At 40.6% G+C, this 24,976-nt stretch overlaps 1 protein-coding gene across 4 annotated transcripts in view; it reads left to right on the forward strand.

Annotated features, from left to right (window-relative positions):
- The window catches only part of POU6F2 (POU class 6 homeobox 2), a 303,405-nt gene that overhangs the window by 101,774 nt on the left and 176,655 nt on the right, over window positions 1–24,976 (forward strand). For all 4 annotated transcript variants that reach the window (XR_009728688.1, XM_061374874.1, XM_061374875.1 and 1 more), the window contains exons 3-4: window positions 19,190–19,281; window positions 20,191–20,419. Coding sequence is in view for 3 of the 4 variants with exons in the window: in XM_061374874.1 (XP_061230858.1) it covers window positions 19,190–19,281; window positions 20,191–20,419 (321 nt within the window). In the remaining variant the exon portion in view is untranslated. The remainder of the gene's footprint in view (window positions 1–19,189; window positions 19,282–20,190; window positions 20,420–24,976) is intronic.

Genomic DNA, 24,976 nt, shown 5'->3' on the forward strand with positions numbered 1-24,976 from the left:
AATTGGGCCATTACTATCCAACACGACGGCTTCTGGCACCCAGGGAACAGGTTTTCAGTGATTATAACTAGATTTGTGTGATTAAGTGCATCTGAAAAATTAACAAACAATAAATTCATCTTCCTGCTAGCAAGATAGAGAGGGAGTTGTGGGAGACTTGCATCCATGAGGCAGCCGCCACCTTCCAAGGTCATGGGGACCAGTTTCCACCAGCTCATCCATGGATCACAAATAACAACAAAATTTCCAAACTGAACAGCACACAACAGTGTTGTACCTACAACAGGGTGGTGAAGTAATCTGTACGGTTTGGTAATGCCAGACACATGTGTTGCTTTGTGGAGTAATCACTGTGGCTAACAGTGATGGGAAAGTATGTCATCTTCACCATGTTTGGCCAATTTTAAACAGTGGTGGTTCCTCTGTTTCATTTGAATTGCGTGCTAGTGTCTGCAATAGATCTGAAAACCAAGGCACTTTTATATACATCATAGATTTTATGATGGGAGGGTGTCCTGGTTTCAGCTGTAACAGTTATTTTTCTCCTTCCTAGTAACTGGTACAATGCTGTGTTTTGGCTTCAGCCTGAGAATAATGCTGATAACACACCAGTGTTTTAGATGTTGGTCAATAGCACTTACCCTGAGCAAGGGCTTTTCAGTCTCTCATTCTCTGACAGTGAGGAGGGGCACAAGAAGCGGGGAGGAAGCAGAGATGACACCTGACCCAAACTAGCCAAAGAGGTATTCCATACCAGAGCACGTCATACCCAGTGTAGAAACTGAGGAGAGTCACCTGGAAGGGATCAATTGCTGTTCAGGTCAGGCTGGGTATCAGCCAGCAGGTGGTGAGCAATTGTATTGTGCATCACTTGTGTTTTCTGAGCTTTCATTTTGACTCTTGTCATTTCCTATTATTATTGGTATTCCTTTTCTTATTACTATGTTTTACTTTATTTTAGTTATTGGACTGTCTCAACCTGTGGGTTTTACATTCCTTCAATTCTCCTCCCCATCCCACCCAGAGGGGTGGAAGGGGAAGGTTGAGTGAACGGCTGCATGGTGTTGGGTCTAAATTACAACAGAGGGGATTGACAGGTTCCAGGGGCTATGGGAACATGTCTAAAGAAGTGCTTAAGTCAGAAATGGCAGATGCCTTCAGCACGGCACAAAGGAAGTGGTTCAGCACTTGCTGGGACCTTGACAAACACTGCTGTTTGAATATGCTCCTCTTGGTCTTTGTTAGAAGGTGGCTTGATGTTGACATGCTGGGTCAAAACTATGGAGTCAGTGAATGTCTTTTGTGTTGAAATGAGCTAAGTTTGTGTCATATCCTTCAAAAGTTCACTGCCCATGTAGAACATGGGTGCCAGGGCGTAGCAAATCTCTTAGAACAAGTTGCCTTTGCAGATGTCTCCAATTCAAGATTAAAACTGCTGTTTCCTCAAACAGGCATATCTTAAATCATCTAGATCCTCCTGATTGTGTCTGGTTGGCTTTGGTTTTCTCATCAGCAGAGGAGAGCTTGAAAAGCCTAAAAACTGTTGATCGCGCAGAACCAGGATGAGCAACCTGGGGGCCCAGCCTGAGAGCAGTACATGTGTTGACCAGCATGGAGCTGAGCAACATGTCAACAGATTGTCAGGGAGTCTGTTGGTTTGAGTATTGACTCAGACACGTGTTAGAATACAAAGAGATACTCTGCATCTCATCTCCTGGCCTGCTGCCAGGTTCATGACCAAGCTCAATGTTTCATGCTGCCAGCTTTAGTAATCTATGCCTTTGTGAATCTGGACGTACCAGCTTGGCTTGCTACTGGTGAGGTGCATGCTGTTGTCTTTGTGAGAGGAGGACAACCCCTCTGTGCTGCTTTGCTGTGCTATTTGGAGGAAAGCAATGTTGCTTGAGAAGAGGAATTTTTGAATAAAACTTAGATTGCCAAGCTTTCCTACCCTCTGGAGTGAACATAGGTGAATCCAAAGCAGATAGAGTATTGTACAAAGGTGTTTCAGCTGTATTACAATGGGCTTGTCCAAAAATTTGAAAGGTCTTCAGTCTGGTTTGCTGCTTGAAGGCGTTTCCAGTTCTGTCTTCCAGAGCAGAATCTCACAGCATTTTGTTGTAAATAAAATAACTGGCCCAGTATACAGCCAGTGTAAGTCCCTGTACTTGTTTGAACTGTTTGCATCAGTAGCTGCCCAAAGATGAATCCTTTCTGCAGAAGTACCCATTAACATCTTCAGTGCTCCTGCTGTTCAAGCTTCCTCACTCCACCTTGGCCCTATTCTGCCCTTTGCACTGAACCCATGTGGTGAACCAGATGAAGGAGCCCATCCTGCTGAAAAGAGTGTTTTTCTTCTGTTCTCCCTAGTCCAGCCAATATAATTTCCCCAACTGAGGTATCACACAGGTACTTGGAAAGGTATGCGAGCACATCATGTTGTAGCAGATGTGTATGACATGAGCCAGGTGCAGAAATGCCGTTGCATCTTCATGTTCTTTGTAGAGGACATGATGCTTAAGCATAAAAAATATGCATGCAGAAGGGGTTGTGTTTAATTGTCACTTAATCCCCATGCCTGTACCTGTCGGCATGTGACAAGTTATACTGCAGTTAAACAGAAACGTGTAGGCTAAACATTGAACAGTAAAAGATGTTGATGCATGCCTGCCTAACCTAACATGTGTCGGGACCAGATCTGTAAACTCCCAGCAGAGCTGAAGGACAGTCAGACCTTCACAGGGTTCATCTTTTTGAGAGATCCGTTGGAACTTTCCTATGTTCAGCTAAACTGTGTGAGTGTCAGAGAGCAGAATTTTCCCAGCCTCATGTAAATTTGGGAAGAAGTGTGTTGCCCCTGGACTTGTTCTTTTCAGGAAAAGCAAATATTTGCTGAGAACTCTTATGAGAAGAAAAATAGCTGCAGGGGGTTTTGCCTTTTCTATAATGCAGATTAGCATAGTGTGGTATTAATTATGTACTGTTTGCTCAGGAAGCATCTACATTAAGTCCTTGGAAGAATATAAGCCATAATAAATAAATTACTGGCAAGTCTTCATAGAGCATCATCCTTGCTGCTGAAATGACTGACAGGGATAAAAGTTGATCCTTAGATAATCATCCTAGTTCTAATAAAGGTTGTTTTTTTTGTCATTTTTATTCATGGTTTATTGGACAGGAAATAATTGAGCCCAGCGTTTCAGAAGGCACTGTACAAGGCAGTGTGTTCCCAAGAGAGACCATCCTGGACCTTTTGTGTGAATGGCCCCTAACAGCTAACAAGTGATGAGCATTTGGGTGAAAGTAGAGGGTTACTTGGTGACACAGTGGGACTAGATGGAATAGTCATGAGTCTGGATGAGTGGTAGGGAATGCCACAGAAATGGACTTAAGGGAAACTGGATGTAAAGTGCTTGCGAAAACTTTTGAGCCCAGGGGACAGTAGTGAGGCATTTTGCACTACTGAAGTGTGCTTATTATGGTGATGATGGTATCTAAGGAGCTCCAACATCCATCTGGGAGTGTAGTTGCAGTCTTTTGGATGAGGGGGCAGACTATGGAAAATCCCCACCAGAAGGGTTGTTCTGATGCATCCCCCTGTTTAGTGTTCACTGCTGTTATCCAATCTGTAGAAGACAGGAGTTTGGTATAAACCTGACTGTGGAGTTGGGCAGTTGAAAACAGTCCTGGTTAGAAAGATAAGGGCTGTCACTTCCACTGCACTCCCAGGCGTTTGCCTCTGTGGTAGAGAAGACTGTGCAGGTCTGTCAGGTGAGTGAGTCCAGTTCAAAGCTCCTGATCAAGGGTTGCACTTGACTGCTTGGTTTGGGATGGGAATTCACTCCTCCTGACCTCTGTTAGCTCTGGGAAATTGCTCCCCAGGTTAAACTGAGCAGAAAAAAAAAATGCTAATAATGCTGTCAGCTGCCATTACCACACCGTTAGTATTTCTTGTCATTTATTAACAGAGACTGATAATTCCATGATAGTCACTGGTATTCCTGTAGGAGTGCCTTCCAGTTTTGTGTTGCAACATCAGTAAAAGCTGTCAAATGAGTTCAGAAAAATGGATGGACCCAGAACCTGTGAATTTCCTAGAGGAGGTAGGAAAGGGGTTTTAGCCTCTCGTTTGTGCACTTGGGACCCCGTGAAAAACAAGCTGTTGTTCTTAGGCTGACTTCACATCTCCGGAAAAGGTTTGGAGGTTCAGAAACCAAAACCCTGTGGTACGTAAGGATTGAGAGCTGACTGAGCATGGCTCTGGCCTTTGTCTTGGTATGTGACACTCCTGTCATGACCATTGGCAACTTACAAGCATACCCCTTGAGAATAATCACAAACTGGTGCGTATTAGAGAAGCTGAGGGTTATTTAAATTCAGATGTTGGTTTGGGATCAAGTTGTCTGTCAAAGTGTAGGGTAGAAATGTGATGGAAAACTATTAGGCTCTTCGTGGAGCGCAATTCAGTGAGATCTGGCCTCCAAATACAAAACCTCAGTCTTGGCTCTTTTGTTCCTTTGATATTATTTGAAAGTATACTAATAGAGGAGAAGGGTGACAATGACATTTCTATTTGCCAGCATTATTCCTATCAATTGGATAAAATTTAAATGGTAAAAGCATTTTAAATCAAAAATCATGGGGACAAAATGACACATGCAGAATTTGCACTTCCCCCCTTCAAGCTCTGTAACCCCATAAAAACCAGGATTTGTGGTGGTTGCAATTGGACTCAGCACAATGTGTTACAGCTGAAAATTGCTCCCCAATTGAGAATTATTAGTAAAATCCAGAATGCAGGAATGGGGGCAGGGAGACAAAGCTGTCTTTGGGTGTTTTTCTTCAGCCTGACTTTCAGTCTTGCTCAGGGGAATGAAATGAGATGACATTGGGAAGAAAAGTACCTCATGAGAGCTTGTAGTTATTGCTGTTTTGAATGCTTATGCAGCTGCTCCACTGGAGCCACATTGATCCATTTCTAGGCAATGGTCATTATATATCGTTTCATACTGAAAATGCAGTGCTTTTGTCCTTTCTGATGTACGTTATTATGCTGAATCTTATTGCATTATGTTATAGTTTTGAAATATTAGTTATGTCTTTGGTAAGTACAGGAGAAGAGCAAAGAAGAGAGAACATACTCTGTGGGTACAGAGTATGTTATAGTGATTAAAAATGTTTGTCTTTGCAGAGGAAGAATGTATCTTTGGAAGATGAGCTGCTTCTAATGGGAAATGCTACTTTATGTTCCAGCATGAGAGGGTGAAGTATGTAGGGCTTCCAGCCTCAGGGGTGCCCTGATGTGTTTTAAACCTTTGTGTTAGTAGCAGGATCTGTCACCCATCTACTCTGACTTCCTCCACGGTTCCTATTTTAATGCAATATACTTTGTCATTCCAAATACAAAGTTATTCTCAGAAAAGAGTGGATTTAAAAGTTGCCTTATATACTGCAGTTGAGATTTTTCTTTTTCCAAGAGCCACCCTTTCTTTAAAATCATAAGCAATTAACACCACACGTTCTTGAAGTCACTGATTTGGGGGTTGTGTCCAAGAATCTTCATAAAAGAGGAGGAAAACAGCACAGAAAAGGGGGAAGCTGAGAAGGAAAGGGGAACCAGGGATAGCATCTGAGACTGGTTCTTTCTTAGAAGAGGTACGTCAGATGTCAGTCAGACTTTAATTGTATGTATATTATGAGAGTGCAGCTCCAGTGACGATCCCTGGAGAAGAATGTAGGTATTGCTGCAAGAGTGCTTTTGTCCCAGATATCCACTGGACTTTTTTAAGGATTACAGGGTATCTATGAGATTAGGTGATTAAAAACCATTAGGTGATTGACCATCAAGGTTTTTCTGTATGAGAAGGGATGGTGTGATTTGCCCTGTGGTGTTTGTGACAGATCATCAGAGTGGGTAAAAAAGAGCTCAGAATTATAGATTTGCACCCCACACACTTCTTTTCCTAGTGTTGTGACTATAAAACTTTATTACTGTAAATAAATAAAGGGTGAGTATTGTTGCTTCCCCCTTTAGAACCATGTGCTTCAAAAGGGAATGAGTGACGGTTAAGACAGCAGACATGCGGTCTCTCTAAGACCTAAGGGTAGTTCCGCAAGCTCACTCTATACAAAGAGGGTCTTGCCCCAAGAGCATAAGGAATCATCACGAGTGCCTCAAGTTATTTCAGTGGATCTGCTCACAAGAGTAAAGTTCTTTACTGAGACCTTTACAGTATCAAACCAAATACAGTTTACTGCAACACACTCTTCTGCACCAGGGACAGTGAAAATACAAGTGTGTTTCTCCTTCAAATGAAACTCTAAAATGAATCCCAAACTGTGTAGTCTTATGGTGCTCATCAGCTGGATTTATACTCTGAATCTATTTTAAAAGCATTTCCTGTTGGTGGGGTTTTTTTGGCTTAGATTAACAAAGCATAGGAATGTGTCACTACCCTCTGCTGTCTTGTGCAATCCTGCCTGTGGTCAGTTTTCCAAAAGAAAGGATTCAGAGGATGCTGTTGTACAAGCTGCACCTCCTGTGCTTCTCTGCAGGTAACCTGCAGGCCGCTGGAGCCACACAGAAGGGGCTTGTATTTGTCCCCTGCCCAGTGCTCTGCAGTAATCTTATCCAAAAGCCAAATGCAGAGTTAGGGCATTTCAGCAGTGAACCAAGAGAGCAGCATCAGAACAGGAACATTTTCATCGATAACAGATCATGTGTTCAGCTAGAGAAGGACAATGAAAGGAAAAGATATTGTATCTATAAGTCTAAGTAAGCCTGTGGGTGTGTATTAAGGACTTAACTCAATTTGAAAAATGCTGCCCAAATTTGTTTCTACTGTGAGTAAAGTGTTTCTAAGCCTCAGATGAGCCATTATGTTTATCCAGCATGACATCTGTTAAAATATTTTTGAATGAGGAGCCTGTATGGAGCATACATAATAAGATAGCTTTTGTGAGCGTGTTTGTATTCCTGATAGACAAGAATGGCTCATTTGGAGCCCTCCCAATTTTATGCTGTTTAGAAGGTGTGCTAGATCCCAGATGAAAACCCACAAGAAAATGTAATTAGTGGAATAACATTTAGTGCATATGCCCCTCGGCTAGTTTTTACATTGCAGCAGCTTTGCTGTTAATTTTTCTTCGTCTTCGAAGTACTGAAAACAAGAGATTATCAAGTTAAGGACCTAATCATATCACAAAATCGAGCCTTATTTTCCAGTCCTTCCATAGCTTTTTTTTAAAGGGACCCAATCCTCATTTGATTAAGAAAGTAAAATCACCAGGCTCATAAACCTGGACCCTGCACTGTAATCTAGCAGGACCCAGGTAATGGAAACACACCCACTGAAATAACATGGTCACCGTTCTTGAGGTGACCATTTAGATTTGTAGAGTCTGGCTTCTGGTTCACCAGATTTCAGGCCTAAGCAAATTTTACAGCCCAGGTTATAAATATTTGAAAAATGAGGAGCATAATGGAAATGCTGACACAACCTTAACCATAGAGGCATAAACAGCACGGTGTTATAATCTGGCAGTGCTGTTTCAACAGTGGTTATACACTAATGCAGTCCAGGCCTGGAGCACTTTTATCTAAATGTATCAATATGAACCTAATTCACTTAGACCTTAATGTAGTTATTCACATTAAAAATCTCTAGCATTGAGATGTATAGGTCAAGACAGTTTCTTTCTCCCTGATTTATACCAGACAGGTATATGTTAAAGTAGACAATAAATAGGCAGAGTATTAAATTGCTGAGGTGGTGTTTCTTCAAACTTTTCTTCAGACCACCATTTACTAAACAATACCATAAGACCTATACATCCTTCAGAGTCTTAATATGTAACCAGAACAAACAGAGGACATAGGAAAGGTGGAGAAAAGTTAGATATATAAGCAAGAAAAAGTGAGTTATTGATTTTATTGACTCGTCTGTTAACTTCTGACATTGCAATAAAGCCTTATTTATTTGTATACAGAAGACTCAATTACATAGATACATATTATTTTAACAACTGGGTTATTTACAGGAGAATTGCAGCTTCATAAATAATATAGACCTGCATTACTCAAGCTGACATTTATCCGTTGTTACCATTTAGGGAGTTGTGGTGTCCACAAATGCTCTTTGAAGGAAAGTCATTAGAATAACATTATGTAAAACCAATGCTATCATAGCAATGCATGTGCACAGTACAGTAACACATGCAAGTGATGTGCCTGTAGCTGCAATAAAACCTAGTGCATTCTGGTTTCTGTATGCAACTGCCTTATGAATGTTGATCATACATATTATGGCAAAGGGCTATATTTTCCCTGGAAGCTCTTTAAAAATCATTTTAACTGAGAAGATGCTTAAGTATAATTATTTTGTTGTTTGGGTTTGTTTTTTTTTAGTGTGTTTTTGATCTAAATTGAGTTTTGAACCAGACATCTCTTGCTGAATGAAATCTGCTTAATGTGTTACCATCTATCTAATAACAAAGGGAACAATCTGGGTGATGGTTAATGGAATGACTGATTGTTACCACAACTTTACTCTGTGTGAGATGAAAAGAGCTGGTGAAGGTCTTACAGGAATTCTGTGATAGTTTGGCATTAAGCCTAAATCTTGCTTTTGCCAGATTAGCACCTGATCTTTCCTTTCTTTATGGCAGCCATAAGGAGCAGTTGTTGGAAGTGTTGTCTGTTTCAAACCAAAACTGGCTGTGTTTTGCCAGTTTTGTGTATTCTCAAAGCTGGGAGGCTAAAGAAAACATTAAGAAGGCAAAGACTGGGAAGTATGGACGAAGAAGCTGAAATCAGATGGCAGAGCTTGTCCCAAAACACAGAATAGTTAAAAAATGTTTTCTTCAAAACCATTTTTAGAAGGAATCAATGATTACTTCTTGCCCAACTCTAAATTATGTTTAGTAGGCACGTACACATAGTCTGAGATCTGACATAATCCTCAAAATAAATACTATGACAAATGGAAGCTGATGCTGGTTCTGCGTTGTTGTGTAATGGGGTTAGAATAATGACAGGACAATAATATAATAGAATTCTGCAAAGCCCTCACTCTACTTGACTTTAAGTGGAAGTAAAATCTTAGAAATGAGAGGACAATAAAATAATGCTTTGTAAAAAGGATAAAAGAATAATGTTACCTAAGTCTATTAGTGACATAACACACTATGAATGCACTTAAATTAATAGCATCTTTTACCAGTAGATATTTTTCAGTTACTGTAATGCTGAAAAAATAAGCAGAACAATAATATAAAAATGAAAAGCATGTAGGAAAGTAATTTGTTTTAAAATATGTATCTATATATAGAGGCATACATATGAACACAAGCATTCTAATGGTTAGAAACGGTTGGTATATCCTGTATGATTTAATCCTGTTAGGGTGTATCACAGTCCCCTCTCTCATTCTTTCAAGCAAGTTGCCTGGCACTTGGTATTTTGGCAAGGCTAAGTCTTAGTGTGGCTTTTTACTTTTTTCCTTCCTGCGTGGCATGTTGCTGCAAAGAGGTCTTGGCATGACAAGGCGTTACTAACCAGATCTTTCATGCACTATGACTGCTACATGTAGAGCTCTTTTAACCTGTGCTATATTCTTAAACCTTTCCTAGAGAACTAATCCAACGCACATGAAACCCAGTGTTAGTTTGACTCACATGAAGGCAAGATCACCATATTCATAGAATCACAGAATGATTTGGGTTGGGAGGAACCTTAAAGCTCATCCAGTTCCAACCCCCTGCCACGGGCAGGGACACCTTCCACTAGAGCAGGTTGCTCCAAGCCCCTGTGTCCAACCTGGCCTTGAACACTGCCAGGGATGGGGCAGGCATAGCTTCTCTGGGCACCCTGTGCCAGCTCCTCACCACCCTCACAGAGAAGAATTGCTTTCTAATGTCTAATCTCAGTCTCTCCTCTGTCAGTTTCAAGCCATTCTCCCTTGTCCTGTCCCTGCAGGCCCTTGTCCAAACGCCCTCTCCATGTTTCTTGTAGCCCCTTTAGGCACTGGAGCTGCTCTACGGTCTCTGCTTACGAAGCCTTCTCTTCTCCAGGCTGAACCAGCCCAGCTCTCTCAGCCTGGCTCCACAGCAGAGCTGCTCCAGCCCTTGGAGCATCTTCATGGCCCTCCTCAGGACTTGCTCAAGCAGTTGTGTTGGGGGCCCCAGGCAACAGTATCCGTATGTTTGTAAACCACTTGGTTATTTCCCTGCAGATCTGTTTCAGGGTATTTTTATTTTGCAAGAGACATCTTAGTGGTTGCTGCAGAGTGTTTTCACTATCATTATCTGTTAAATAGCTGCTCAAATTTGGGAGGCAGGCAGGAAGGTAGTGCTGACTACTAGTTCTTTAGGTCCTTTTTATATTTTTAGCTTTTGGTCTACAGGGGAGGGAGTAAATGGAAGTGTGGGTCTGGAGGGAGAAGGGAGGGGGGGGAACGATACCAAAAGCTCTTGTGTGTTTTAAACTTGTTTTAGGGATGGTCAGGATTGACATAGCTTGCAAGACCTGGTGAGCACACTGAATGCTCTTTAAAAACAGATAAATTTAAAGTGTTTGGGAACTCCTAGCAAAAGCTCCTCGTAAATAGTCACCACATTTTATTTCAATCAATAATAAAGCGACAGAAGTTAATGCAGTTCAGGATTTTCAAAATCTGGAGGCATGCATAGTATGAGTTTCTGCAGCTCCCGACCAACAGTTTCATTTGAGATAATGGCTCACCCTGCTGAGCACATCATGAGAACTTGCTGCAGGTATCAAACAGCACAGGCTGCTTGTGAAGGGGGAGGGCTGTTGAATTTTTGTAGCTAGGTATTTCTGAAGGTACATGTGCAGCTAAATAGGTTTATAATGTAGACTTAGCAGTTTTGTGATTTAGTCTGATCTAGGAGTGTGGCCTCCTGCATACAGAGTTGCTGTCACTGTTAAGGTTTCCTCCTGGATATCTTGCCTGGACTCCTACAGTACGCTGCTCTGTGGGATGGCTCTTTCAGGAGTCTCAATAAAGTCTGAACCGCTGAACAATCTGTAATGAGACACTTTATGGAGCTGCCCCACAGGGCTGTGTAAAGACCACAGCAGAGACTGTGAAATTGTTAAAGACACCACAGGGATGAAACCAGACAGTGAACTCAGTAGCAAGAGTGATAAACCACTGTTGCTTGACCATACTTGCTGGTCAGGATGCTCCAGTAGGTGTTTACGTATCTTTTGGGGTGCATTTTGCTGAATGCTGGCTCTGCTGAAGATCTAAGTATCAGGGGCTTTCACTGGGTTTGATAGAATGCTTTCTCCCTTACCTGGATATTTCCCACTCACTGAACTGGGTGACTTGAATCCCTAAACAGTCTCTTACAGGACTGGTAGCACACTAAGTTCAGCCACTCCCCACCTTACAGCTTTTTCTTTCCAGTCCCTGGAAGGTACAAAAGCTGCGAGTTCAGTTCTGTCATCAACCACCTACCTGTGCCCTATCCTTTGTAAATACGTCTATCAGTGTAACTTGTAAAAAGGGAAAGATGTCAGACATGCTACCCTTTGTTTCCACCCGGAAGCCTGAATTATGGTGCACCAGAAGCTGTCCACATGTATTGCCTGGCTTTCAGTAGCCTGCAGTTCCAGCAGACGGGCCCATAATATGTAAATTGTGCAAGGTTCCCCAGGCTGACAGCAATTGTGTCTCATTATCAGATGTCATTATAGGCTACCTTATTTTGGGGAGGGTACAGGAGTCAGGTGGAGAGGGTGAGTGTTATGAATTGGGCTTTTGGTGGAAAGCTTGCCATCCTACCCTGTTAGGAATAAAAGCATATGCAGAGAAAAATGCTGTAAAACCAGGAAGAAATCTTAGTTAGCTATAAAGATGGAAGCCGTAGCAGTTGTTCCAAAATAGATGTTCTTTAATGTGCTCCCTCTTTGGCATTTAGTAAGCTTCCAGGGATGGAAAGAAAGCAAAGTTTAATTTAGAGAAGCCTCCTGCCCTTCTTAGCTAGGGATCAGCTGCCCAACATGAAATAATAATGCATTCATCTGTCCATCTTCTGGTAAGTAACCTTTATCATCATTGCATTCACCAGCGCTAACAGCAAACACTGAGTATGAAATGTTGTATGACTTCAAGAAAAACTGATAGGGTCTTTGTGACCTTAATGTGATTATATTTGTGCTAATGCATACAGTAGAAAAGAAACTAGAACTCTCAATCTGAAGGGTCCAATTCATAAAAAATGTATGTACCATTAACAAGGGATTTTTATGCACTGTACTTAGGGGGTGAAGAAAAGTAGAATGAGTCTATTTTGAATAAAAGAACATACTTTTGCAATTATATCCCTTCACCTTTCCTGTAGTAGTGATGCTTCCTTTCTCACATGAAGTATCTGAAGTGGAAGAATAGTCATATGGACACCAATAAGAAGAAGGTTTCACCTGGGGAGAAGAGAAAGAAGAAAAATAAGGCAATGAAAGAGAAGCAAAAATAAACCATGGGAACGAAGAATATTGGAGGCAGTTGGGAGAGATGGGTTTTGTGTTATCTGTGATTTTTGTGCCTTGATATAGTAGTTCTTTTGTTTGGTGGTAAATATAACTAGTGGTTGCCCCGGAGAAGGGCTTTGTAACCTGAATCACATTAGTAGCCTGATTTTCATGATAAACAGTTGTGGAGTTTTGATGTTATCAGTCCTGATCCAGAAAGATGCAGGTGCATAAATGCAAGCCAGTTTGTGCATATGGGGAGTGAAGGCAGTGATTCTTTACATGTCTTGCAGGAGAAGATCCTTCAGGAGCAAATATCCCCAGGGACCAGGCAAAGCAGAGATTTTGTGCTCTACTGGCAGAATGACTGTGAGCTCTGCAGTGATTTTGGTAGCTTTGCAGTAGCAACTGTGTGACAGTTTCATATTAGTATCTAACTGAGGGGTTTTACTTACTTCAGTACTGAATGATCCAGTCAGTAAAGCGAATCCACTCTGTTCATTCTGCTGTCTAATTCAATCCATTTTGCATGCAGGATGTTTAGCTTTTCTGTACAGGATATTGCATTGACACATACGTCAATATGGCAGATCGATACAGCATTTTCTTATCACACCACAAATATTTTCAAAGGTAAACTAGACGGTTTTTGTACGTAGGTAGGGGAAAATGAAGAGTGACAGTTGTGTAAGTTGAGACAGTCTAACATTGTAGAAGATAAGCGCAGTACTTCCATGTTGTGCTAAAAGGATAGGACAGTAAAATGATGATATCGGCACTGCAACATTGTTAGGTTTCAGAGTTAACAGGTGCCTGTGGTAATTCTGCACACACCCGGCTCTCTTGTTTGGTTTGCTTTGTGAGGCTGAAATTGCTGCTTAAAAAGAAAAGCTTAGAAGCTGAAGTGGAGGTCAGCAGGGAAAGGCAAATTGCTTAATGATCTGCGGGATAACCTGATACTTAGAGCTAAGTTTCATACAATCTAGGTAAGTGAATTTTATGCCACCTCTTGGTTGTGGATTGGAAGAAGACAACTATCTGACTACTCACATGAAATATGAGCAGTCCAAGCTTAAATTCATACCTTTCAACAGGCAATTCGTTACTCATTTAATTTCTGAGCTTGATTTTCTTTGCTGAGGCCCTAGGAATATCCCCTCTGATAACCGTAGGATAATACGATGTAACCAGATTCAGCATAAAATCTCAATTTTCTCTCCCACAAGTATTGTAAAATGTAGGTGTGTTTGTGAATGTCTGTGTAGCAATCTGATTGATAAGGTTTGATGAGGTGATATGAAAAGGCTTCCCAACTACATGCCCAACATCCTAGGCAGCAGGATAATGAAAACAGTGAATTAAGAGCCACAATATGGTGCTCTGTGTCAGGATGGGGATTGTTTGGCGTGAATGTCACATTTTTTCATTATCAGCCACATCTTTTCCTTTCAGCTATTCTGTTCAGCAAGATTGCTTCTAGTATAATTGCTGGCAATTAAGGATTTGTTTAATGAAGAGCTGGGTTACTCTAATGGGAGATGATGGCCTTCCACACACCATACCCAATAATTTGAATATTATCAGTCAGTCTCTTTAATTTCTTTTTTAAAAGTTATCTTTTTTCCTCCCCATAATATAGCTTGTGATCTAAATGCAGCTCTATTACATGCTCAGAATGTGAGTTTATTAGTTTTAAAAATGTAAGACTTTTTTTTTCTCACAGGCAGTATTTTCACTTTCATGATTTCATTCCTAGAGGTCTATCTTTAATGTGAGTTGATTCAGTGAGTAAGAGAAAAGTCTGCTCTTGATTTCTTATTGTTAGAGTTACTGAGAGATAAATACAAGTAATTTAATGTCACATTGTGGAGCTGTATCTAAGGATTTTAATATGAACAGTTGCTTGAAATGCTGTGTTCTTTTATTAATGTTGATTCATTTGAAATATTTGCTTAAATGGGTATCTCAGAGAGATTTATGTATTCTTTTGATTACTGAAAATCTAGTATTATTAAATTTGATCTTGCTTGTTTTTCAAAGCACTGAAGAGTAGTAGCCCAGCATTTCCCTGGTTCTGATACAAATGTGAGACGTGTTGAATTAATTTTTGAGGATAATGAGGAATTTATTTATGTCTAGAGCATCAACTGAGGCTCGTCCTGTGCTGTGGTTTGAGCTTTGAGTGAGCTTTGGTGTACAGTTTGAGAGGAGATGGCACTATGCATCATGCCTTTGAGCAGGCACACGCACACATCTGCAGATGATCCAGGAGGTCCAGGGCAGAGCTGGATGTACATGTTTAGCACGCTCCATCCTATATTCTGCATTGTTCTTCAGTATGGTCACACTTGCAGTCAGCTACAGGATCCCTGTGAGCATCAGACACCAGGAGAGACAAGGACCATGAGGATGGGAGGTGCATCTGAACACAGGGTACCGGGAAGCACATGCAGGCTCACCTTGACAGAGCTGCTGGTAGCCCTGGAGCAGCTACGCAAGGAGTCACAGTTCTGTATTCTGACCCACGTATAACTGCAGCCCAGTGTAACTACAGCTGAAGAGATCTAGGTGCCTAAATGGTGCTGGTTTAAGAATCCAGATCTGAGTCCCTCTGTTCGTTAGTTATAAAGTGGGGATTAGAGCATTCCCTCCTTTGTGGGACACTGGGAAATGAAGACTTTAGAACTGAATTACCTGTTGTGTTGCTGGAGATGTGTAAGAAACAAAAGGAAGTAAACTGTGGAAAGCCGGTTTATAACCAGTGCGTTTACAGTTGTAATTTTATATGAGGCTCAGAGGCCTTGGGATGTGGATTTTTTTTTCCATCTGATGTTCCTCTTGTGGTTTCTTCTTTTTAAACCAGGTATTGTTCAACAAGGTTTTTTGCTTGGTTTGGGGGATGTTTTTTTCTTTTTGATAAGGGGAGAAGAAGGTTGCCTTCTTTTTTTTTTCTTTTACTTGGCTTTATTTTAAATAGTATTTTATTTCAAGAGGGTTATTTTACAATGTTTACAGTGCACTTCAATTTTTTATTGTGTCATGCCCTTCCAGCCCCTTGGTGGGATGAGAGGTGTGTGTATGTGTTATATAATTTATAATTAATTTATGATGAATCACGTATGATGAATACTGCTTATTAAATATTAAAGCCTTGTCTACAGTCATGGCTGTACCTTGGCAATAGCACTCCTATGCTAAACTCCTATGTTCATATGGTACCACTGAGCAGACTCATAGACTTACAACTGAGCGCTGCTATGACAGCCTGTCTTAGCTCCCTGCCTATGCAAATGGTGTTAAGGAGAATTACTTCTCTTTCTAGGGTAGGTGCCCTGTTACTGCCTTCTCCCTGTCCCTTGTGCACCAACAGTTGGAGCTGTGAGGAGAGCAGAAACTCTCCAGAACATATCTGAGAACAGAGAAGGTGTTGATGCTCACTTCTCAGCTCCATTCGGACTGCTTTGAGTCCTGGTTCCTTGCTGCCGTATCCCTCAGTGATAGGAAGCTGAGCAGCATCAGAGGATAGGCTAACAGGAGGTAATAGCCTGCATCTGGACAAGTGGAAAATCTAGGCTAGATTTTGACAGGCTATTTTTATTAGTGAGGACTGGAATGTGGACAGGGGAATAATTTACCTGCAGAGGTCATTCCAGCATCTGGAACTAATGAACTCCCAAACAAAGGCGGTAAAACAGAGTCGAAAAACAACACAGGGGATTGTGCACTGCCAGGTTAGGAGAATGGTTTTACTGAAGGTATTTTTCCAAATTATAGCAATGAATCTGTGAATCATAGATAGTAGCTGTGACACAGCTCTCCTGACTCCTCAGATCCTCTGAAATCCAGAATCCACATGGTCAACATTATGAGGAAAAGTAGCATTCTACCAGTGTTTTGGGCTCTGCTTTGCCTTCCTGGGGACTTTGACCTGTGTGTCCCACCAAAGATAGTGTACAGCGAGGAACAAATGCTGTCAGTGTGTGTGAGGCAACAGAACTTCACTCTGAAATCCTGGCTTTGCTGTACTTACCACCAGCCTAGCAGGCAGGTTTTCCTGTGTGCTTTGAAGAAAATCTTGGCTCTTGAGTAGCTGTTATAGCAGGTGGATTAGCAGGGGCATGAGAGGAAAGGTGAGAATCTCAGTCTGAGAATGGGCATGCATAATTTCATACAGGGTGCCGTGTAAGACCATATTCATGTACGTGAAAGCATGTGCTGTTTTGCCTGCATCATGTGGGAAGTGAGCTAGGAGCAGCAGGCAGAGGATTCAAGCACTTAAATAAAAAGATGCATCGTCTGTGATGAGTGTGCAAGGAATGTAATCCTAAGTGATTCCAATTAGTGCAATGCAAAAGGAAAGCAGCGTAATTAACTTTGGCTTTATGGTCCTTGTACTACATACAGGTTATGAGATGAAACACTGCAAAATCCTTAGGGTACAGATAACAGAAAACTGTGGTTCTTAGGATAGCTGCACCATGCAAAAATAAATATTAAAGGCCTGTTTCTTCAGAACTTATTTATTTTCTTGAAAGCTCAAGCTGTGGTAATTGCAATTAAATCTAATTCCGGTGAATATTTGAGTCCAGTTTTGTTCTTCTCCCAAAGCGTTCATAGGACGATTTAATGATGTGGCAGATTATCAAGAGCTTGCTTTAATATTAATTAAATCACACACGAAAACAAAATTTTCAGCCCTTAAAATTGCATAAATAAAACTGACTTAGAAGATTTGATCTTAAGGGAGTAATGATGTATTCATTGGTATTGAGCCTTTGATCTAATATCACTTGACACATACAGAGGAGATTAAAAAGCCCCATAACAATGTGTGGAAATTACCAAAGGTAAAATTGTGTTCAGTAACATAGCACTGTATTTTGTGCAGGAGGAACCCATACTGAAGCAAACCTCTCTTTGGTCTTAGGGATGGCATCAGCGCAAGGGTTGTCATGTGTTTGAAAGAAACAGTTTTCACTGACTCTCACACATCTAGCTACATTTCTTTCTTTTCAAGTAACTCAGATGAGTAAATTGCACAGTAAAAACTAAATGACTGGTCTCTTTTTGCACATTATTAGGCAATTGTTGGAGTCCTCACCAATTACGGTGGGTCAGCTTATCATTATTAAAGGGCAGTGGTCATTAAAATGCCAAACATATTTGTATAGAATTCACTTTATAAAATGTCAGCAAGTCTGTATGTTTTTATTAGTTCCAAATCAAGTATTTCAATGGAGTCTTTGTAAGTATTCCCAAAGCAATGTCCATTTCTGGCTTTTTCAGAGCACACAAAAATATTACAAATTAATCAGATTTTCAGGTTTCTGCATAACAACTCTGCACATTTATTGTTTAATCCTATTCTAAAATGCTGTTATGATTGACACCTTGGTGTAGAGTAGAAGTCAATTGAATAATATGTAGCAGTCAATTTTATTTGTACCTTAATGTGCTGAAGGTTTTTTGGTGGGGTTTTTTTTCCACATTTCCATTATTTATAAGTCTGTCCCCTTGGAGAATGTCTAGAAGAATTTGTTTTAAATGAGCTGATAATACCCTCTTTAAAATTTATAAGTATGACAGAATCATATCCTTTTTCCTTACCGCACCAGAATGTGCCAATAAACTGGGTCTGAATTACCTTGCACTTGCTTTTCATAGGATAAACATTGGGAAAGAGCATCTCATTAAGGTTTGCTTAAAACAGAATTTCAGCCTCTCACCAGAAACCACTAGCAAAACAGGAGCTATCGTACCAACCAGGAAACCTGATGCCATTGCCAGGGTTTTCTTTCCAAGAGACCACAGTACTCTTGCAGCTTCTTTTGATACTTGCTGTCATTCTTCCAGCTTCAAAGATAAATGTGGGCCTGATTGTGCCCAAAAAAATTGTGAATCGATGTGAGTCCTTCACCCAGAGGAAATGGAGGGTTGGGACGTGGTTTTGAAAGCATCTTGGTGCTTTCTTACAGCCAATAGGACCTTTTCCTTTCTCTTTTTCCTTTCCAAATCCGTATTGCAGACTTCAGCAAAATCTGGTAGGGCTGGACTGTGTTCTGTGCTTAGCAAGTCGTTAGTGTCCAGCATACAGTTCGATTGTTGGATATTGATCACCTCAGTAAATGCTGGAAATCCTTGGTTTCACAGAATTTTGTTCGCCCCCCACATGCAGTTTAGCAAACAAGCTGTCATTTGGAAGCATACCTGGTTTCAGTTTTCACAGTGGCTTTTTAATGCACTTCGTACAGCCTTTGCTGCCTCAGTAACTGACAAAAGACAAGACTCTATTAAGATACAAAGTAGATGTGACTTGATTGTTTTTCCAGATAATTTTTGCTTTCAGAAATTAGAATGGCTGATGCTCACCTAAGCGTAAAAAATGCAGTTCCCACACGCGCGGAGTGCTCATGTACTGTATGTAAATTGATGTATAATGCAACCCACATTAGCTGGGTTGATGATAGCTTCAGTTTCACTGCTGTCAGATTTTTGTAGCTCCTTGAATGAGTTGGCTGGTCTGAATGAATGTTAGCATAATTTATGCAGCTGATAAGTGATTTGAGTGCTTGAGTTATTGATAAAGCACTTTAACATATCATTTTCAGCTTGATGTTATGTGACATCAGAGTAGAAGGTAATGTGGCAGTCCCCAGGCTTGATATTAAAGTCAGTCTGCTCTTTGGATTTCAGAGGCCAGAGGAAACACAGTGCTGCCTGACACGAGCCCAGCAGACCAGCACCAACCCAGTCAGTCCCATCCTGCATTCCCTGTTGGGCCTCAGGTCAGTATCTTTCATTTCAACTAATTGAGACCTGCAATATGATGAAAAGCAAATAACTGCAATTGGTCATCTTTGATCTGTGCAGTGTAGGAAAGGTGTTTCTGTTTGGATTCATTTAGTGTTACAAAAAGGGAGCATGTATGTATCTTCTATGTTTTTAAAGTGTTTTAAACTTGTCTGGAGAGATCAGCTCTTTGTATCTTTTTCAAAAATAAAACCTAAAGAGTTTTTCTTATTTAGGAGGTTAAATTATTTTGATTTCCTATATAAGTTGTTTTTAAATACATGTCATAATATAATATTAAAAGGCTTGTGCAATTTTAATGCAACCTATTGGCTCTGACAGTTCTGCCTGTCACACACAGCTCCTGCAGTAAAAAAGGCATTTCATTATCTTTTATGCCAGCTATTTATTTTCTTTACAGCAAAACATAGGTATAATAGTATGGCACTATATAACATCTTAAAACATTTCCTTCATCACTTCACAATTTTATCCAAGTTCAGCCATACTCTAAAGGGATACTCAATGTTCTTCCACTTCGCAGGACAGCTTTGGTCCACATAGCTTCTGGTAATTGTTACTATCAGTATACAGTTGGGAAGATTTGGGAAATGTTTGCATTTAGGTACTTGTAAGGCCTTCTTGTGTTCAGAAATTATCTTCAGTGCATGTGTAATGAATTTACCAGTCCAGAGTCAACTAGGATTGCTCCCATGCTATGTGACTGTAAGGTTTACAGTTTCAGCCTGTCAGGTTTGTCAAAACTTTCTGTGGGTGCCTGAAGATACTGGAAGCAGTGTACATCTGTAATGGAACACCAAATGATCCCAAGCCAGAAGAGTTATAGGTGTGTAATACCAAGCTATGCACAACAAAATAGTCTTGCTATGTGTGTTTTGTTACAGCCACTCCTGACAGCCCAACAGTTAGCCTCAGCAGTAGCAGGGGTGATGCCAGGAGGCACTCCAGCCCTGAATCAGCCGATCCTTATTCCTTTCAACATGGCTGGGCAGCTGGGGGGCCAACAAGGGCTCGTCCTAACTCTGCCTACTGCAAATCTCACCAATATCCAAGGGCTGGTAGCAGCAGCTGCAGCAGGAGGCATCATGACTTTGCCATTGCAAAATCTACAAGGTAAGGCATGTTTATCATTTCTAATAGGTTATTTTGCCTGTTCGTTTCACAGAATCCCTGTCTTTTAAACCAAGCAATCTCTTTTTTGCAATAAAATGTTGTTCTCGATGAGTATTTGAAGTTAACACTTGGATTGTTTTTGAATACTTGAGAGGTGTTTGCATTTTTATAAACAAAGATTGGAGGTTGGGTCTTGGATTCCATGGATCAGTAAAGTGCTTGAATGATTCATTAGGCTTTTCTGTCATCAGTGATCAGTGTTCCCTACTCACAGTTTACTTTAAAATTTCAGATGACAGCATGAAGACAAGTACTCTGTTTCACCACTGCTGATTAGGGTAGCTAAATGAATAGGGGCAACTAAAACCACAGTACTGCATGAAAATCACTTAACCCCCCACCCTTTTATTTTGAAGTCAGTGTTTTCTCAGCTGCCATCAGTGCTCTGGATATGTATTCTCTTTCTTGCTTTATCAATAGCATTCTGCCATCCGCATCCAAGCTGTTGAGGGAGAGTTATATGACTCCAAAGTCACAAGCAAAAATTTCATCTCTGTATGTACCCTCCCCATTGTCTGAGCTATATCATGTTTGCGACAGTTCTACCCTAAGATATCTCTGCATTCTTCCTGTGGTCTAAAATCAGACTGAAAAGCTGTTCTGCAAGATCCCTCTTCTTCCCTAGTATTCTCTGCTGTTCAATGTGGCTAGCATTGTTAGAAACAGTACTCAATCCAAACACATACGAGGTTAAAATATAGATGTATTTATTTACTACTCTGGACTATGTTGATTGGATGTATTTATTTGCTACTCTGAACTACATTGCTTGCTTCTCAGAAAGCAATGGCTACTAAACTGACCAGAGTGTAATAAGGTAAGTATTAGTATCTTACAGTAGAACAGTACAGCTTTAATGGAAGAGGATGGTAAGGAAGTGCTTGACCAGTGTGAAGGTGATCAAGGTGTGAGCAGGAAGTACCAAAATAAAGCTTTAGCCCTTATTTATTATTATTTCTTGTGATTTAAATGGTAGGAAAAGTCTTCCTCGAATGGAATGAAAGCTCTGTGCTGTGCCCTATGTATTTTTTAGTTCTTAAGCCCTGGTGGATGCTCATTACCAGATGAATTGTTTGAAGCACCTAATCCTACAGGTTGTGAAACAGGGAAAAGGAAGAGACAGCTCATGTGTTGAACAAACTCCCTTACAAACTGCATGCATAGTACTCTCACCTGTTGGTGCAACTACTTGCCTTTACCTTGTGCTTGTTTTAAAGTTTAATGTCAACAGACCTCTCTTATCATAGTTGTAAATGGTTTTCACTTTAATGTTTAAAATAATGTCTCTTTCATACCATTAAGCTGCACCGAAGAACCTGTCATTCATAAATCTTAGATGAAAAGGACACACTAATGCACAAATTTTGCTTGTTTAAAATTTGAGAGTGCATGTAAAGTAGGGAACTGGAGATTAAAAAAGTAATGCAGGAACAGGAGCGGGTAAAAGCAGATATAACAAAGTGAAGGGGAAGTGGCTTTTTAGCGTAGGTGGGTGATGAAATCTTAATGAAGAAACAGGCATTATAAAAATGTATCCTTCCAATCTGGAGTGCTCCAGGTTATAGTTGCTGGGTATGTAGTATTATAAATAAACATAAGCTTGTGCAGTTCTTACGTCATTTATTCACCCCGTATTGTGAAGCTGGAGGGTAGGGATTAAGGCAGGTAACCTTTGCTCTTTGGTTTAGCCATGGGTGTCTAATTGCTAGCTAAAAGGTGTAACTCTGCTGCCAGATAAATTTTGCAAGCAATGACCTTACCGGATGAAAAGGTTTCCTCCATAATCTTTACTGGTAGATGAAAGTATGGGATCAAATAGGGACTTGCTGGAGCATCAGGTGCACTTCCCTCTATATAGATGCAGTCATGCTCTCCATAAAGTAGCTGAAAGGAACAGAACCCAACACACTCAGTTGCGTTGCTCTTTATCATCCTATCTACCCTTCCCTCTGGACCCTCTAAGCAAATGCCACTGCCCTCATTGTTTGGAAGTGAAACTGATACACAGGGAAATGAAGTAACTTGGTCAAGACAGCTCTTAGGAGCCCTGAATAACAGTTGTAAGCTCCTGTTGCTTCCACTATGCAATGCATGTGTGAATGAAGGTGGGAGTCAGCTGAGAGTGCTGTGTTTCTAGAGAACATCTCTAGCTGTGTGGTGTCCTCAGTTCAATTGAACCTGGTTGACTTCTGGTCCCTGTTTGTTGTGGATAGTTGAAAGATAATTACAGAATGCGTGTTTTGTTTTGTATCCAGCACTTCTATAAGTATACTCCTAGGAGACCATGCTTCAACACAGTTTTGGTAATTCAGCCCATTGGGTGACATCAGACCATATTCATCAACTTCCATCTCTCTAACAGCTCACTGTAGCATGGTCAAACTGGACAAACGGGTAACATGCTTTTATGCAGTTTTCTAACCTGTTTTACTACTCCTGTTGTCATGTCTCCTGTCCCTGAATTTCCAGTGCAGTGAAGCATAGATGTCCACAGCTCCTGTGAACTGGGCCTTCTCCAGTCTTCTTTTTCTTCTCTCACCAGTCAACTTCTAAATCTCTTCACCGCAAACTCCCCCAGCTGGGTAACTCAAAAGAAGGATATATGAATTCAGAAAAAGTTCTGATGTACTTGAATTCATACTAAACACTGATCAAGGGAGGAATCCCACCATATCTGTGCAATCCACATCTGTGTTTAAATGTTTTTCTACTTGGGGACTTTCAGGTCTAGTTCAGGGTGATAAGTATGAGACCTCAGGGTGACTGGGTAAAGGAATGAAACCCCTTGCTTGTGGAAACAAAAGAGCATTCAGTGATAGGAATCATAGAGGAGATCTGTTAAGTCTTTAAAGTGAGAAAACAAGAGTTTCTTTAAAAATTCAAGACACTGGTAAAATGGAGCAATTAATGATATGGAAATTACCCACGCAGTGTAACTTATTCAGTGAAATTACCTATTCTGCAGTTGTCAGTTTCTTATAAGTAAGATTTCAGCTTTTTTCCAAATCTATTTGTGTAAAATTGTTCAGTTGCTGTATGGTCCTGATCCACCACTAAGCCAACAGGAATTCTGTTGTTGTAAGTGAAAAGAGGTTTAGACTAAGCCTCTTTCAAACTGCTTTTCTTGGTACATACTTGATTATTTTCTGTTCATTACACTATGTCATTTTCCATTCATATTGCTATACCATGTCTGTTCCCTGAGCAAAAAAAAACATGCGTGAACACTTGGAAGGAATGCGAATGTAGAAATTCCTGCTGTGAAACTTAGGAAAATATGTTTACCCTGGTTTCTATTAAGCAAAATTCATACGCAGATAATACAACTTACTGAGATACCAGAGGTGTGGTGGCAAAACAGAGACATCTACTTTAAACAAAAATTGCTGAACGTGACACAGATTCACCTATGGGACTTTGGCTTTCCACCAATGGTTCTTTGAAGAAAACAGTAAAATCAACAATGAAAACTTTTTACTGTAATCCACTAAATATACTGAAGCTAAACACTTAAAAACAGTCCAGGAAAGCTTTTGTCCAAAAAAGATTTCCACACCTTTTTTTCCTGTCACCAAATCTTAGACTTGGAACACAGCCGTGCTTTTCTAACCAGCAAAACCAATGGTGAGGTCGTGTGAGGCAGGCAACCTTCAGACAATGTGTTGTCTTTTGCCTTTAATCCCCTCCTTCTTGGCCTGTCCTCATTGACTTAATACAGAAAACACTTACAGCTTTCCTCTTAGCATCCAGTCTGGTGTTCATCAATATTCAGCTTTCCACCTTTGGGAATCTTTTCTCTGGGCTCTGCATCCCATTTGCCAGGTCAGGTTTCTCTAGGTTCGGGGGGGGGAGTGTTTTCCTTTTTTAATTTTAGCTATCCTTGTAAGAGTTTTTCCAAGGAACTTGTAGTTGCTTAATCTCAGAGCATTCAGTAATGCCTGGGAGCTGATATTCATTGAAAGACATTCTATATGTAAATCCACCTGATTTTTATGTCTCAATGTAATATTTCTGCATATCTGAACAGAAAGAGACCTTTTGGGGGCCTGAGTTTGTTTTGTCTTGTGTTCTTAATATAATTTTTAACCCGCACTGGAGTCGTTGGTAAATGGGATTGTATTCCAGTCCTTAGGAGTTGCTGAAACCTGTCCTCTCCTTTTGTTCACTTTTCCATGACAGCCAAAGCAGTTTTAGCTAAAAAGGTATTTTAGCTATACTTTTAGTATGGAGTGCATGTTTGAAATGAGAAGAAACTACCCCAGTGTTACCTGTCAGCTCACTGCTGGCTACTCATGCACTATGGAGGACAATGGGGGAGTCTCTCCTAAGGATTCCCCCGAATATATTACATCACATAGCAATGGCACAGCAGTGTTTTAGATGATACATCCACCGATACAGAGCTAGAATGACACTTGAACCTTGAAAGAAATCAACAAGTTGGAAGTTCTGGCCTCACGGCACTGAATCTTAGTGTGTTTTATTTCCACTGAGCAT

This window comes from Neopsephotus bourkii, unplaced genomic scaffold, assembly GCF_033783945.1.
Source record: "Neopsephotus bourkii isolate Nb327-2 ecotype Australia unplaced genomic scaffold, CSIRO-AGI_Nbou_v1 NB_1655, whole genome shotgun sequence".
Classification (NCBI taxonomy): Eukaryota; Metazoa; Chordata; class Aves; order Psittaciformes; family Psittacidae; genus Neopsephotus; species Neopsephotus bourkii.